Below are 12,477 nucleotides of genomic sequence, written 5' to 3' on the forward strand. Positions count from 1 at the left end.
CCTGGTGGCCCCAAGGCAGCTCAGGTCACTGAGTCATGGCACTGGGCAGCCCTGGGGTGGCTCACTTTGCTGCAGCACTTCGCAGTCCAGCGACAGTGGCCATGCAATAGTGCTGGGCAGGAACGAAAATGTGCATTTTTTGCAAATGCACAGAAAATGTTGTCATTTGGGCTTTTCATTTTGGAAGATTTAATGTGATAGATATGTATGTATGTACTGTAGCAATATAGCATAATTATCAATATTATATTACGTGTAACTGAAAACATGGTATTGCTTAATATTGCCAGCTTTATCAACAGATCATTATTGGTGGGATTCTAGTGAGATTTTTAAATTATATTTTTGTTTCTTTCCTTCCTGAACTTGCTGCAGACCAGCAGCTGAGGGCTTGTGGACCAGCAGTGGTCCATGGACCACCGAGTAGAAATATAAAAGAATTTTTGCATGTTTCAAAAATGCCATTCTTCATATGACCACTAGATGGCAAAATATACAAAGTAAATTGCTGTATAGGTATATGTTGTTCATGGTAAATTCATTTATTCATGGTAAATGGATTCCATCAATTTCAGCCCTTATGAATCTGCTATGTTTATAGGTATCTGAGGAGCTGAAAATACAGTAAGCCCTCTAAGTTACATGTAAGAGGGCTTTTGACAAATTGCTATAACAGAAGAATAAATGATGGAAACACTCCTCTCAAAAGTGTTTCACATCTCATTTACAGTTTGCAAAGACAAGTCTTGATACTACAAACTGTTCCAAAAATGCAAATGCTATATTATTAATGGGAGTATATGACTGCAGGCACGGAGGGGGGGGGGGCTGCACGTTGGAATGATTTTTTTATTTAAAAAAACTTACATGCTGTAGAGCCAATGTGATGTAGAGGCTAGAGGGTTGGATTAGGGAGACCCAGGTTCGAATCCCCACTCTGCCATTGAAGCTTGTTGGGTGGTGTTCGGTCAATTACACACTCTCAGCCCAAACCAACCTCATAGTGTTGTCCAGAGGATAAAATGTTTGCGAGAAGAATGATGTAAGCTGCTTTGAGTCCCCATTGAGGAGAAAGCTGGGATATAATAAAGTAATTACAAGTAAATAAATATGAAAATTAGCACTAAGGGTGAAAGTTAAGCTTGAAACCCTTGTATGCTAACTTTCTGTGTACAGAGAGTTTTGACAGGGTAAGGGACAGTGTAGGAAGGAATATTCACCTAAGTAATCCTTCACTTGCAGTCTGCAAAGGCTGTGTATTTCCTTTTACTGAATGTTTGAGTTTGCTCATACTCAGATGTTGTTGAGCTCCATGAGAATACCATTTCCTGTCTCACACTTTTACATCAATGGAAATGGCTTTGTTTGACCACCACATTTTTACTTTGTCAGTTTTTATTTTCACGCTTTGTTGTTCAAATTTGTATATTCTTTATTTCACAAGGAATATAGTGTCCCAGGTTGATGACTGCCACCTGTTCTGTCCCAGGGATCTCTATCAGTTCCTAAAGTGAAGGCATGTGGCGCCATTGGATTCCTGAAGCAAAACAGAAGTGGCCCTAAATATGGCCTGGATAGGAAACCGTGTGTGTGTGTGTATATACATGCACGTGCACGCATGAAAGAGAGAGAAGGGGAAAGACAAGACAAGTCCTATCTTATCTGCAGTAAGTAAAGACTTCTAAGAGCTGCCAAAAATGGCGGGGCAAGCAATACTTTTTCATTCTGAGCTAGTCCATGCATAGAAGCCTCAAATGTCTGAATAATCCAAGCTCCTATGGCTCATATTGAGAGGGTAGTCATTCCCAAGCAATCTTGGTAGGGTTGTTGAGGGCATCAAAGGAAGAGTGTGGTGCAATTAATTGACCTCAGTTCCCAAAGCAATTATCAGGTTATTCGGCTGCTTTTCTAGGAATGACTTGTCTTTTTCTTATCTCAGTATGGATGCCAGGTCCCTCAGGGATAAACCAGGGTAGTAACAGTGGATACTTTCCACCTCATGTGTGCAAAGGATGTGCATGCTCTTGTGCCTACCTGTTGCACTAGAAAATGACATTATTTTCTAGTGCCACACAGAAGCTACGGGTTGCATCCAGGGGCAATTCTCTAAAAACAAAACGCCCCCTCCAATAGTGTTTGCAGGTGATTTTGAGAAAATTGCCCACCCCACCCCCAGCATGACTCGTCACTTCCACGTTGCACCAGAAAATTATGTCATTTTTCAGCACAACAGGGAAGTGAGCAAGTGCTTGCTTTGCATGCATGCCTCTCCTACCAGTTTCTTTCCCCCCATTCGGTTGGTGATCAAGGGGGGGGCAGGAGCTCAGTACAGGGGTGGCATCCCTGTAATGCAGTTCAAGCTCTGTCTCTTGCACACACGTGTTGTCCTTGCTTTCTAGATACCGTTTTTGGGCAGTGCTCACAGAGCATTCATTGTGAAGCTTGTAGGAAAGGAGGGGAAATGAAGAGGGATGGGAGTAGAGAGAGAGAAATACGGCACTTTAATGGTCATAATTTATCACTAAAGCTAATGTTGGAAAATTAATTCAGTTGAGTTAAAGATGTGGTAATAAAATTAGGATTCTCTGTCCTGTTCAAATCTGGCTATATACTTTTACCTGTGTGTGCAGGTCATTGGAAATTAGTTGTTAGGTTGTAGGGCCTTTTGAAAGATTTCTATTATCCTATCGATCTTAATACACTTCTCTGTCTTTGTTTGATCCCACCTGGATCCACTTTCTGTTGGAACCTACAGAGCTACTAATATGCTTACTGAACGATAGACCTCCTGTCCCTTAAAGAGTTCCCTAGAAAGGGGAGTTTTGGAGTGTATGGATTCTGCTGCTTAATGATACAGCAGTAGTGGTGAGGGAAGCTGTAGCCAAAATTCTCTACTTTATGGAAACAGAGTTATGGGGTAGCAGAGAAAAGACCTCATTCTAATAAAATAGCATTCTTCAGTACTAATGAGTTGGCAAAGGTGAACTGCTGATACGAAGCTGCCTTATCCTGGGTCAAACCACTAGTCCAGATCTGTGTCTCCCAGATCCTAGTTCACCACTCTAACCACTGCACCACACTGACTGTCTGGTCTTAAATCCCCTTTTATCTGTTAGAACAGTCATTTATCAGATCATCCAGCCTACCTTACAGCCTGATGTACTAATATGCGTTAGGGGAGGGGTTTTTTTCCTAATGACTCTCTTGATTGCATATTTCAAGGCTTAGTAACATCCTCACAGTCATTTAGAACTGATTGTCTCTTTGGCCTACTTGAAAATGCAGTGAGAAGATGCCTAAAAATACAGGACTCTGCCCTTTCCAGTGGATATGTGGAGTTAGCACACAGAATTGCTTTATGAACATATTCCTTCTGAAATGTGCTTTTGTGCAAACACTATGGAAATCAACAAATGAGTTTGGAACTAGTCCCGGTCTAGATTAATATCTACTCATTCCAGGACTCAATGACATATTCCCAGATGGTTCAAATAACTCAGTCTGCAATCCTGTTTCCTGCCATGCCCTCTTATCTTGACTGTACCTCCTGAATCTGAATAGAAAGAACATATAACACACTTTCTGTCCCACAACACTGAAGCTCCCTTCCTTTAAATTCCAACTAAAATAGAATTCAATCAAAATCTGCAGCTTTGCTATGGCAGTAATCAGATGTCAAAACAAGGGCCTCCAAATATTCCAGCTCTTCCATGTTATTCTGCTGTTGCTGCTGTACATTACTACCTTATACATGCCAAAGATGTTTCATGCGTGCAGTTTCATCGCAGTAATTTGCATAGTGCAGTGTCAGCTACTATTGTATACTGTCAGTTACAGAGCCTATGATGCTATGCAACTGTGTTGAACTTTTTGTGTGTGAAAAATCCATAAATTGCATAATATTTAAATTTAAGGAAGGGGATGGCAGCCTGCAGATGGTAACAGAATCTTATGACCAGTTGATTGTTGAGAATAAATCTATAATTCTATAAAAGATGACAAGATTTTACACAGCAGAATTCCATCTAGGAGTCTCAAATTACCCTGATAAAGAAGTGTAAATGTTAACTACAGTAAGATCCACTTGTTTAGTAGCTAATTTTCAACAAGTATCAGGAAATTGTTTTAGAATCCCGCATTTTATATTTTAACGAATATCTTTTCCCATTGAATTTGTCAGATTATTGTTTTACTGAAAGACACTGTATCTGCTAATCAATTGGAAACTGTATACAAAAAGAGTATAGGTGTTCTCTTCCAACCATCAATGAGGGGTAGAAAGTGTACTCGCACTTCCTTTGAATTGTCATGGAGACAGAAAAGGACTGCTGTAGTATCTGTGGCAATCAATTATCATGAGGCATGGGGAGAAGACTTTAGTGATTATTGTCCCTCACCATCATCCCTCGCCAGGGTCAGCACACCTTCAAATATCTGCCAATAGCCCACTGTTTTAAAGAATATAGCCCACCAGCTGGGCCTGGCCCCCTCTCCAGCTGCCTTCAGTAGGGAGAGCAGAGGATGGGTAGGCATTAATTTGGCTACTGCCTCACTCCTTTTTTCAAAATAGTGAGTGACCAAAAGTTGCTGATGCTCTTTCTTCCAGGCCAGAAGCTGGAGCCAGTTCTGAAATCTTAGCAGCAGGAAACAGTGGTAGAGTTAAATATGTTTTTATGAGTCTACTCTGATCTCTGAATTTTGGAGAAAGAATGGGAAACAAGGCACTGTTTCAACATTCTCCTTCTTATGAGCCTTTATTATTAGACTAAAGTTATATTACTATGGAGAGAAATAGTCCTATCCCCCCCCCCCACTGCAGCCTTGACTTTTATAGTTTTGTGATAATCCGTTCAGTCTCTGTTAACTCCTTAACCATCTTAGAAATAGTTATATTTTGTTTGGTAGCAGAATGGTAGCAGAGTTACTCAGGCAGAAGCATTTTCCTCAACATACAGTAATTAATCTTCAGGCAATCAGATTGTAGTTTATTGAGGTAGATTCCACTCATGGCAATATTTTGGAGTAGAAAGAAAAAGTCCTAGGCTGTTTCCGCATGTCCCGCCATAGCGCTAAACTCACACAACGAAGATGTCTTCCTGGCTTGATTTTATTTATTTATTTATTTATTTATTTATTTATTTATTTATTTATTTATTTATTTTCAATTTATATTCCACCCTCCCCACATTTCCAGCGGGCTCAGGGCGGATTATAGAAACATATAGTTAAAATATGTAAAACGGTTATTATAAATTAGAAACCATAAAAACACACAAAATTACCGCACAATTTAAAATGCATATATACATAAAAATAGCAGGACAACTAACCAGCCTAAATCATCTTCAGAGCCTCTTCATAGTAGAAAATGATTTGAATGGGGAGTATTTGTGGTGGGGAAGGCCCAATCCACCATCAACCAGCCAGGGGGGCTTTCCTAACACTGCTCATATGCCTGGCGGAACAGCTCTGTCTTGCAGGCCCAGCGAAAGGATAGCAAGTCTTGCTGGGCCTTGGTCTCATCAGACAGAATGTTCCACCAGGCTGGGGCCAGGACCGAAAAGGCCCTGGCCCTGGTTGATGCCAGGCGGGCCTCCCTGGGGCCAGAGACCTTTAGCAAATGTTTCTCACTGGAATGAAGGGTCCTCTGGGGTTCGTATGGGGAGAGGCTGTCCCACAGATACACAGGTCCCAGTCTGCATAGGGCTTTATAAGTTAGTACCAAGACCTTGAACCTGATTCGGTACTCTGCCGGTAGCCAGTGCAGTGCTGGCGTTATGTGCTCACGCATCGTTTCTGATGTCATCGTGCCACAAAAACAGGATCGTGGTGCAATGACATCAGAAATCATGCCAGGAAGATGCCTTTATTGTGTTTAGTGCTATGCCAGGATGTGTGGAAACATCCTTAGTCTAGTCACTTTCCCTATTTACCAATATCCAGTTTGTTCGGCATCAAGGCTGGGTATGGGTGTGTGGATGAGGCCTTCATGGCAGGAGCTCTGAGAAATATCCTCTTTATCCTTGGAAGGACATGATGCAGGAAAAAGGAATCGCCCAAAAGACACAGAGACAGAGGAGAGTCATGAGGTGTTCCCACCTTAGACACAGGGAAGCAGCTTACTATAAAGAGAGTTACACATACACACAGAGACACATGCACCGTCCCCCAATATGCAAGACATGCTGAGTCATGTATTCCATCAAACCAGTCAGTGAGGGGTTTCAGTTTACTAAAACATAGGGAAATATAACAGATATTTAAAAATCATGAATGATGTTCTAGTGATGACAGATAATGATAATTACAAATCATTTAGACACCACTCCTGCTTCCATGGGCCTCTTGTCAGCTGAAGATAGTCCATGCTTCTTCCCTTGTCAGGGCCAGAAAACCAGTTCTGACAACTGACCTAAAATGAACCAGCTGACCATGTAGCCAGAGCCATTTTGGAGCCACATCTTTGGAATCTTTGTGTGAGCAAAGGGCAGGAAGGTAAAGGAAGATTCACCTTTGCTCTTCTTTGGGCAGCAGCTGAGCTAACAGGAACACTCTAGGTCTGTTTAGTAGTGTGCTTCATTCAAAAATCTCAGTCAAACGTATCTGACAATAGTTTGCCTGTATCATCTCATTGCTGCCACCAAAGCAACAACAAGGGCCTAGAGAGCAATGACATTGTCCCACCTCTTCTCATAAATCATGGTGGAATGTGGCCAAGAGCCATTAGGCTTACATGTACAAGTATATGCACACATGTTCACACTCACTAGCTAATCTCTAGAACCTGTTGCCCATGCCACCCGGTACCCATATCATAGAATCATAGAGTTGGAAGGGACCATACAGACCATCTAGTCCAACCCCCTGCCCAGTGCAGGATCAGCCTAAAGCATCTCTGACAAGCATTCATCCAGCCTCTTCTTGAAAACTGCCAGTAAAGGGGAGCTCACCACCTCCCTAGGCAGCTGATTCCACTTTTGAACTCCTCTGACCATGAAAAAGTTGTTCCTAATATCCACCCGGGAACCTTTGTGCCTGTAGTTTTAGCCCATTGCTTCGCGTCCTACCCTCTGCTGCCAACTGGAACAGCTCTTTGCCCTCCTCCAAATGACAGCCTTTCAAATATTTAAAGAGAGCAATCATGTCCCCCCTCAACCTCCTCTTCTCCAAACTAAACATTCCCAAGGCCCTCAGCCTTTCCTCGTAGGGCTCAGTCTCCAGACCCCTGATCATTCTTGTCGCTCTCCTCTGCACCCTCTCGATTTTGTCCACATCCTTTTTGAAGTGAGGCCTCCAGAACTGCACACAATACTCCAGGTGTGGCCTGACCAAGGCAGTATAGAGAGGGGCTATGACCTCCTGCAATTTCGATGCCATGGCCCCTTTGATACAACCCAGGATGGAATTGGCCTTTTTTGCCACTGCATCACACTGACTGCTCATATTCAGTTTACAGTCCACTCTTACCCCAAGATCCCTTTCATATATACTACTGCCCAGAAGTGTATCTCCCATCCAGTATTTGTGCTTCCCATTTTTGTGGCCCAGATGTAGTACTGTGCACTTGTCTTTGTTGAATTGCATCCTATTCACAGCTGCCCACTTCTCCAGAGTATTCAGGTCTTGTTGAATTTTAATTCTATCTTCTCGGGTGTTTGCTACCCCTCCCAATTTGGTATCATCAGCAAATTTAATGAGCAGCCCTTCCACTCCTTCATCCAGATCACTGATAAAAATATTGAAAAGTACCGGGCCCAAAACCGAGCCCTGCGGCACCCCACTGGACACCTCCCTCCAATCTGATGAAACGCCATTGACCACCACTCTTTGAGTGCGGTCCTCCAACCAGTTCCCTATCCACCAAACTGTCCTATAGTCTACTCCATAATCTTCCAGTTTGCCCATCAGAATGTCATGGGGGACCTTATCAAAAGCTTTACTGAAATCCAGATAAATCACGTCAACAGAGTTCCCCCGATCCATTAAGCTGGTCACTCGATCAAAGAAGGAAACCAGGTTGGTCTGGCAAGATCTGTTAGGAACAAAACCATGCTGACTTCCCTGGATCACTGAGTGGTCCTTCAGATGCTTACAGATTGATCCCTTTAAAATCTGTTCTAATATCTTCCAAACAACAGAAGTCAGACTGACTGGCCTGTAGTTTCCCGGGTCATCCTTCCTCCCTTTCTTAAAGATTGGGATAACATTTGCCCTTCTCCAATCTTGTGCCACATCCCCAGTCCTCCAGGAGGCCTTGAAGATGATGGACAGGGGTTCTGCAAGTTCTCTAAAAAGTTCTTTCAGCACTCTTGGGTGCACCCCATCCAGCCCAGGGGATTTGTATTCATCCAATGCAGCCAGATGTCTCTCCACAATCTCTCTGTCAATGTCAATTAGCCACTCAGGTGTCCTGCCACATTTTCTACTATCTCTAGATGTGCCTGAGTTCTTCAGGGAGAAAACAGAGGCAAAAAGTCATTAAGCCTGTCTGCTTTTTCTCTGTCCTGCACCAGAGTTTCTCCATCTACTCCCAACAGCGGTCTAATTGTCTCTTTTACCTTGCATTTGCTTCTCACATATCTGTAGAAGTTTTTCTTATTGTAGTGAGCCCTCCTGGCCAGACCCAGCTCTTACTGAGCTTTGGCCTCTCTGATGGCTGATCTGCAGTACCTAGTAACCCTCATATACTCCTCTTTAGAGGTCTGTCCTTCTCTCCATTTCCTGAACATTTCCTTTTTCTCCCTTAGCTTATTCTGGAGCTCTCTGTGCATCCACATCGGTTTCTTGGAGCCCTTACCGTGTTTCCGTCTTGCTGGGATAGTGAGGGCTTGAGCTTGCAAAAGCTCGTGTTTGAGAATGGCCCACCCTTCACTCACTCCTTTCCCTTCCAGCTTGCTCCCCCACGGAATGACTCTCATCAAGCCTCTGAGTTCATCGAAGTTGGCCCTACAAATATAGATACTTTAAAAAGAATTACACAAGAATTAGATACTTTAAAAAGAATTAGACAATTTCCTTGTATTCAGGTCTATCTAGAAGCTATGGAATATATTCAGTGCCAGTGAAACTGAAAGTTTCAGCCATAGTCCTCCACTGTGTAATAGATGCTTGCACTTAACAGCAAAGAAACGCTACAGCCACATAGTCTGGCTTTTGTGCAGCTCCTTGAAGCCTCTGTGTGGCCATTATTGATATGCAAAATGTACTACTAAGTTTTCTTGTCTCTACATAGCAGTTCTTGGAGTCCTGTGTGAAACTGTCTTCATTGTTGCCCAAGGGCAGATGGGCCAGTAGGTCCCAGTGCACCAGTGGCCTGGAGAGCTGTCTCCACAATTGGAGCTGCTTCCACTCCTGGGGCAGCCTCGAAGTGGGCAGGAGCCTCCATAAGCTAGTGGCCCCTTTGATGGAGGGGGGGCAGGGGCTACTACAACTATGAGCCAGTGGCCTTCACTGTGTACAGTGCAGGTGAGTACAAGGTGGACTGAAACAACCACAGTCACAATTTGACAACCCCTGCCTATGCAACCTGTGTGGGTATATGCTTGGTGGAAGTTGTGGCAAGCCTGTCCTTTCCCTCCCCTCTCTGTCAGTGGGGCAGGCTGGAGGCAAAGCCTTTTCTATCAGATTCTTTCCCGGAAATGAAAATCTTGGTGCTGGAGTGATTTATGTATAATTAAGAGCCTTTGATAAAGAATTTGCCGAAACAGAATAACAAGCTGGCAGTACCCGTCAGGCTCTTGAGCTCATGCTTAGCCATCAACTATAACCCATTGGGCTGTATTGTCCTTTGAAGAAAACTCCATTTTAACACCTATAAAGGAACAAGCTAATAGAATTACATCACAGAATACATCTCTGGAAGCCTTGCATTATTGTCATAGGATGGAACTTTACCGGTTAGACTCCCGATTGTATTTGTACATAATTGTATACTTGGATGTTTATTGGATATTTATGGGATGATCTATTGATATTTATGTGTATTAATTATTATAAATTGCATGTTGACACTTTAGCACCTTGCACTTTGAAATTCAAAAAAATACATTTAAAAATTTAAAAAATCTTTATATCTATTTATTCCTTTTGACCTTTGTGGTTTCTTCTTTGATATTGATTTAGTAAGTGAAACAAACAAGGAATGGTAGAAACATTTGTTTTCTTTCCCATGCTTTCTTTAAATAGATTCCTGGGATTCTGTTCAAAGAACCAAAGATGTTTCCCCCCAACTGAATCAAGCCACTATCATTGACCTCCATGCTTCCTCCACCTACAATATCCGCATGTATGCAAAAAATCGCATTGGCAAGAGCGAGGCCAGCAATGAGCTTACAATCACCACTGATGAAGCAGGTAAATTTTACGTTTTCCCTAGTTAATTTTATTGGTTGTAAACATTGGTGAGAGCATTATAAACTACCAGGTACAATGCCAGGTAGAAGCTGAATGCGGGGCACTTTACTGTGTATGATGCAAAGAAATAACCTCAGTATCTCTAAAACTGCACAGAACTTTATTTCCAACTTGGCTGTTTGACATTAGTCACATGCCAATCTTTAAAATAAAAATAGCTCATACTATTATTCTATACTATACTGCACTGCACTGCACTGCACTGCACTGCACTGCACTGCACTGCACTAAACAATAACAATAACAATAACAATGACAATGACAATGACAATGACAATGACAATGACAATGACAATGACAATAACTATTATAACAATAGTTCATATTTAATATTTGTTTGGATTTTAGCCAGTTTAATTTTTCCATTTAGATAAGAGATGTCCATTCACATATGGAAAGGGCAGCCTGTCTAAGTGGAGAGGGAAACACAAGACTTAGAATGTATTCTGTGAAAAAAATTGTTTGTTTTTAAGAAGAGATGGGCACAAAACTAACCACAGGACAAAGTTCTGTACAGAATGGCCGGTTCGTTTGCACTGAAATGCGTTCCATGGGAATGCATTTTTCCGGAACAAACTAATTTTTCCAGCCATTCTGTGCCCGGTTCAGAGTTTCATAGACACTGCACCGGTTTCAGCCCATCGGCTGAACCCAGCACGGGGTCTGTGAAACTGACAGCCCCTTTCTCCTGCCACTCTGGCAGGAACCGGTGCAGGGTCTGTAAAACTGACAGCCCGGGCAGCAGGAGAAAGGGGCTGTCAGTTTCACAGCCCATGTGCTGCCACTCTGGCAGCAAGAGAAAGAGGTTGTCAGTTTCACAGATCTCGCACTGGAACCAGTGCGGGGTCTGTAAAACGAACAGCCTCTTTCTCCTGCTGCCCGGGCTGTAAATTTTACAGACCCCGCGCTGGAACCGGTATGGGGTCTGTGAAACTGAGAGCCCCTTCTCCTGCTGCTCGGGTTGTCAGTTTTACAGACCCCGTACCGGTTCCAGCACAGGGTTTGTGAAACTGCACGGGCAGCAGGGAAAGAGGCTGTCAGTTTCACAGACCCTGCGCTGGGTTCAGCCTATTGGCTGTCTGTTTCAAACGCCCCGCTCCGGTTTCAGCAGCTGGTGCAAGGCAGTTGAAATGCCATGGAACAACGGACCACAAACTGGGAAAAGGTAGGAAGTTCATGGTTCAAGGTTCCGTGGAATGCTACAAACCACGAATCACGTGGTTCGGGGGTTTTTTGGTTCTGCTCATGTCTATTTTTAAGCTATTGTTACAGAAGAATCCTGCTTTAGGTTTGGAATTAAAAAAATATCAAAGAATAAAATGAGCTTAGCGAATGAGTGTGAAAGAGTGAGGGGGAAAGATGAATGCCTCCATCAAACAAAACTTCCAGTATATGATAATCACTATTAGTTAGCAATGGCAAACCACCTCTGTTCATCTCTTGCCTTGAAAATCCAATGAGATGGAATTTCATAGGGTCCCCATGATTCAGTTCAACTTGACAGAAAACTTTATAAAACATTTATCTATTCATTTTGTGTCCTTCCTCCAAAGAATGAAGTAGCATATAGTTCTGCTGCCTATTTTATTCTTATAATAATCTTATGAGGTTGATTAGGCTGAGAGAAACTACCTTAAAGGTCCAAAGAGGCTCACTAAGCCTCAGAGCAGATTGAGGTTTCGAACCGCGGTCTTCAAAGTTGTAGTCCCACACTCTAACACTTTACTTTTCTGGCTGTTTTCATTTTAATACGTGTATGATTATATGCTTTCTGTTATGTGTGATCTCTCCATGTGGCTATGCTACCAGTAAGTGGATAGTTCATGGTCATCTGCTTCCAGTCTGTGTGTATCTTGTACTGACTCACACTGCCATTCTGCCCTTCTTTGTGTCCATTCCCTCTTTCGTTCTCTCCTGTGCTCAAATGCATGCACAGAATTCTCTGCATTTATTTTTCTTAATTAACCAGTAGTATTTCTTATCTGTGGGCTTTCATTTGACTGAAAATTAACATGCCAGCATAATCAACTGACCTTAATTTGCAGATTAGCTTTCCCATTAACA

The 12,477-nt window shown here is 42.7% G+C and overlaps 1 protein-coding gene across 1 annotated transcript in view; it reads left to right on the plus strand.

Annotated features, from left to right (window-relative positions):
* The window catches only part of DSCAM (DS cell adhesion molecule), a 540,743-nt gene that overhangs the window by 353,039 nt on the left and 175,227 nt on the right, over positions 1-12,477 (plus strand). The window contains exon 13 of the mRNA XM_054973688.1: positions 10,186-10,353. Coding sequence (XP_054829663.1) covers positions 10,186-10,353 — 168 coding nt within the window. The remainder of the gene's footprint in view (positions 1-10,185; positions 10,354-12,477) is intronic.

The sequence above is a fragment of the Eublepharis macularius genome, chromosome 3, assembly GCF_028583425.1.
Source record: "Eublepharis macularius isolate TG4126 chromosome 3, MPM_Emac_v1.0, whole genome shotgun sequence".
Classification (NCBI taxonomy): Eukaryota; Metazoa; Chordata; class Lepidosauria; order Squamata; family Eublepharidae; genus Eublepharis; species Eublepharis macularius.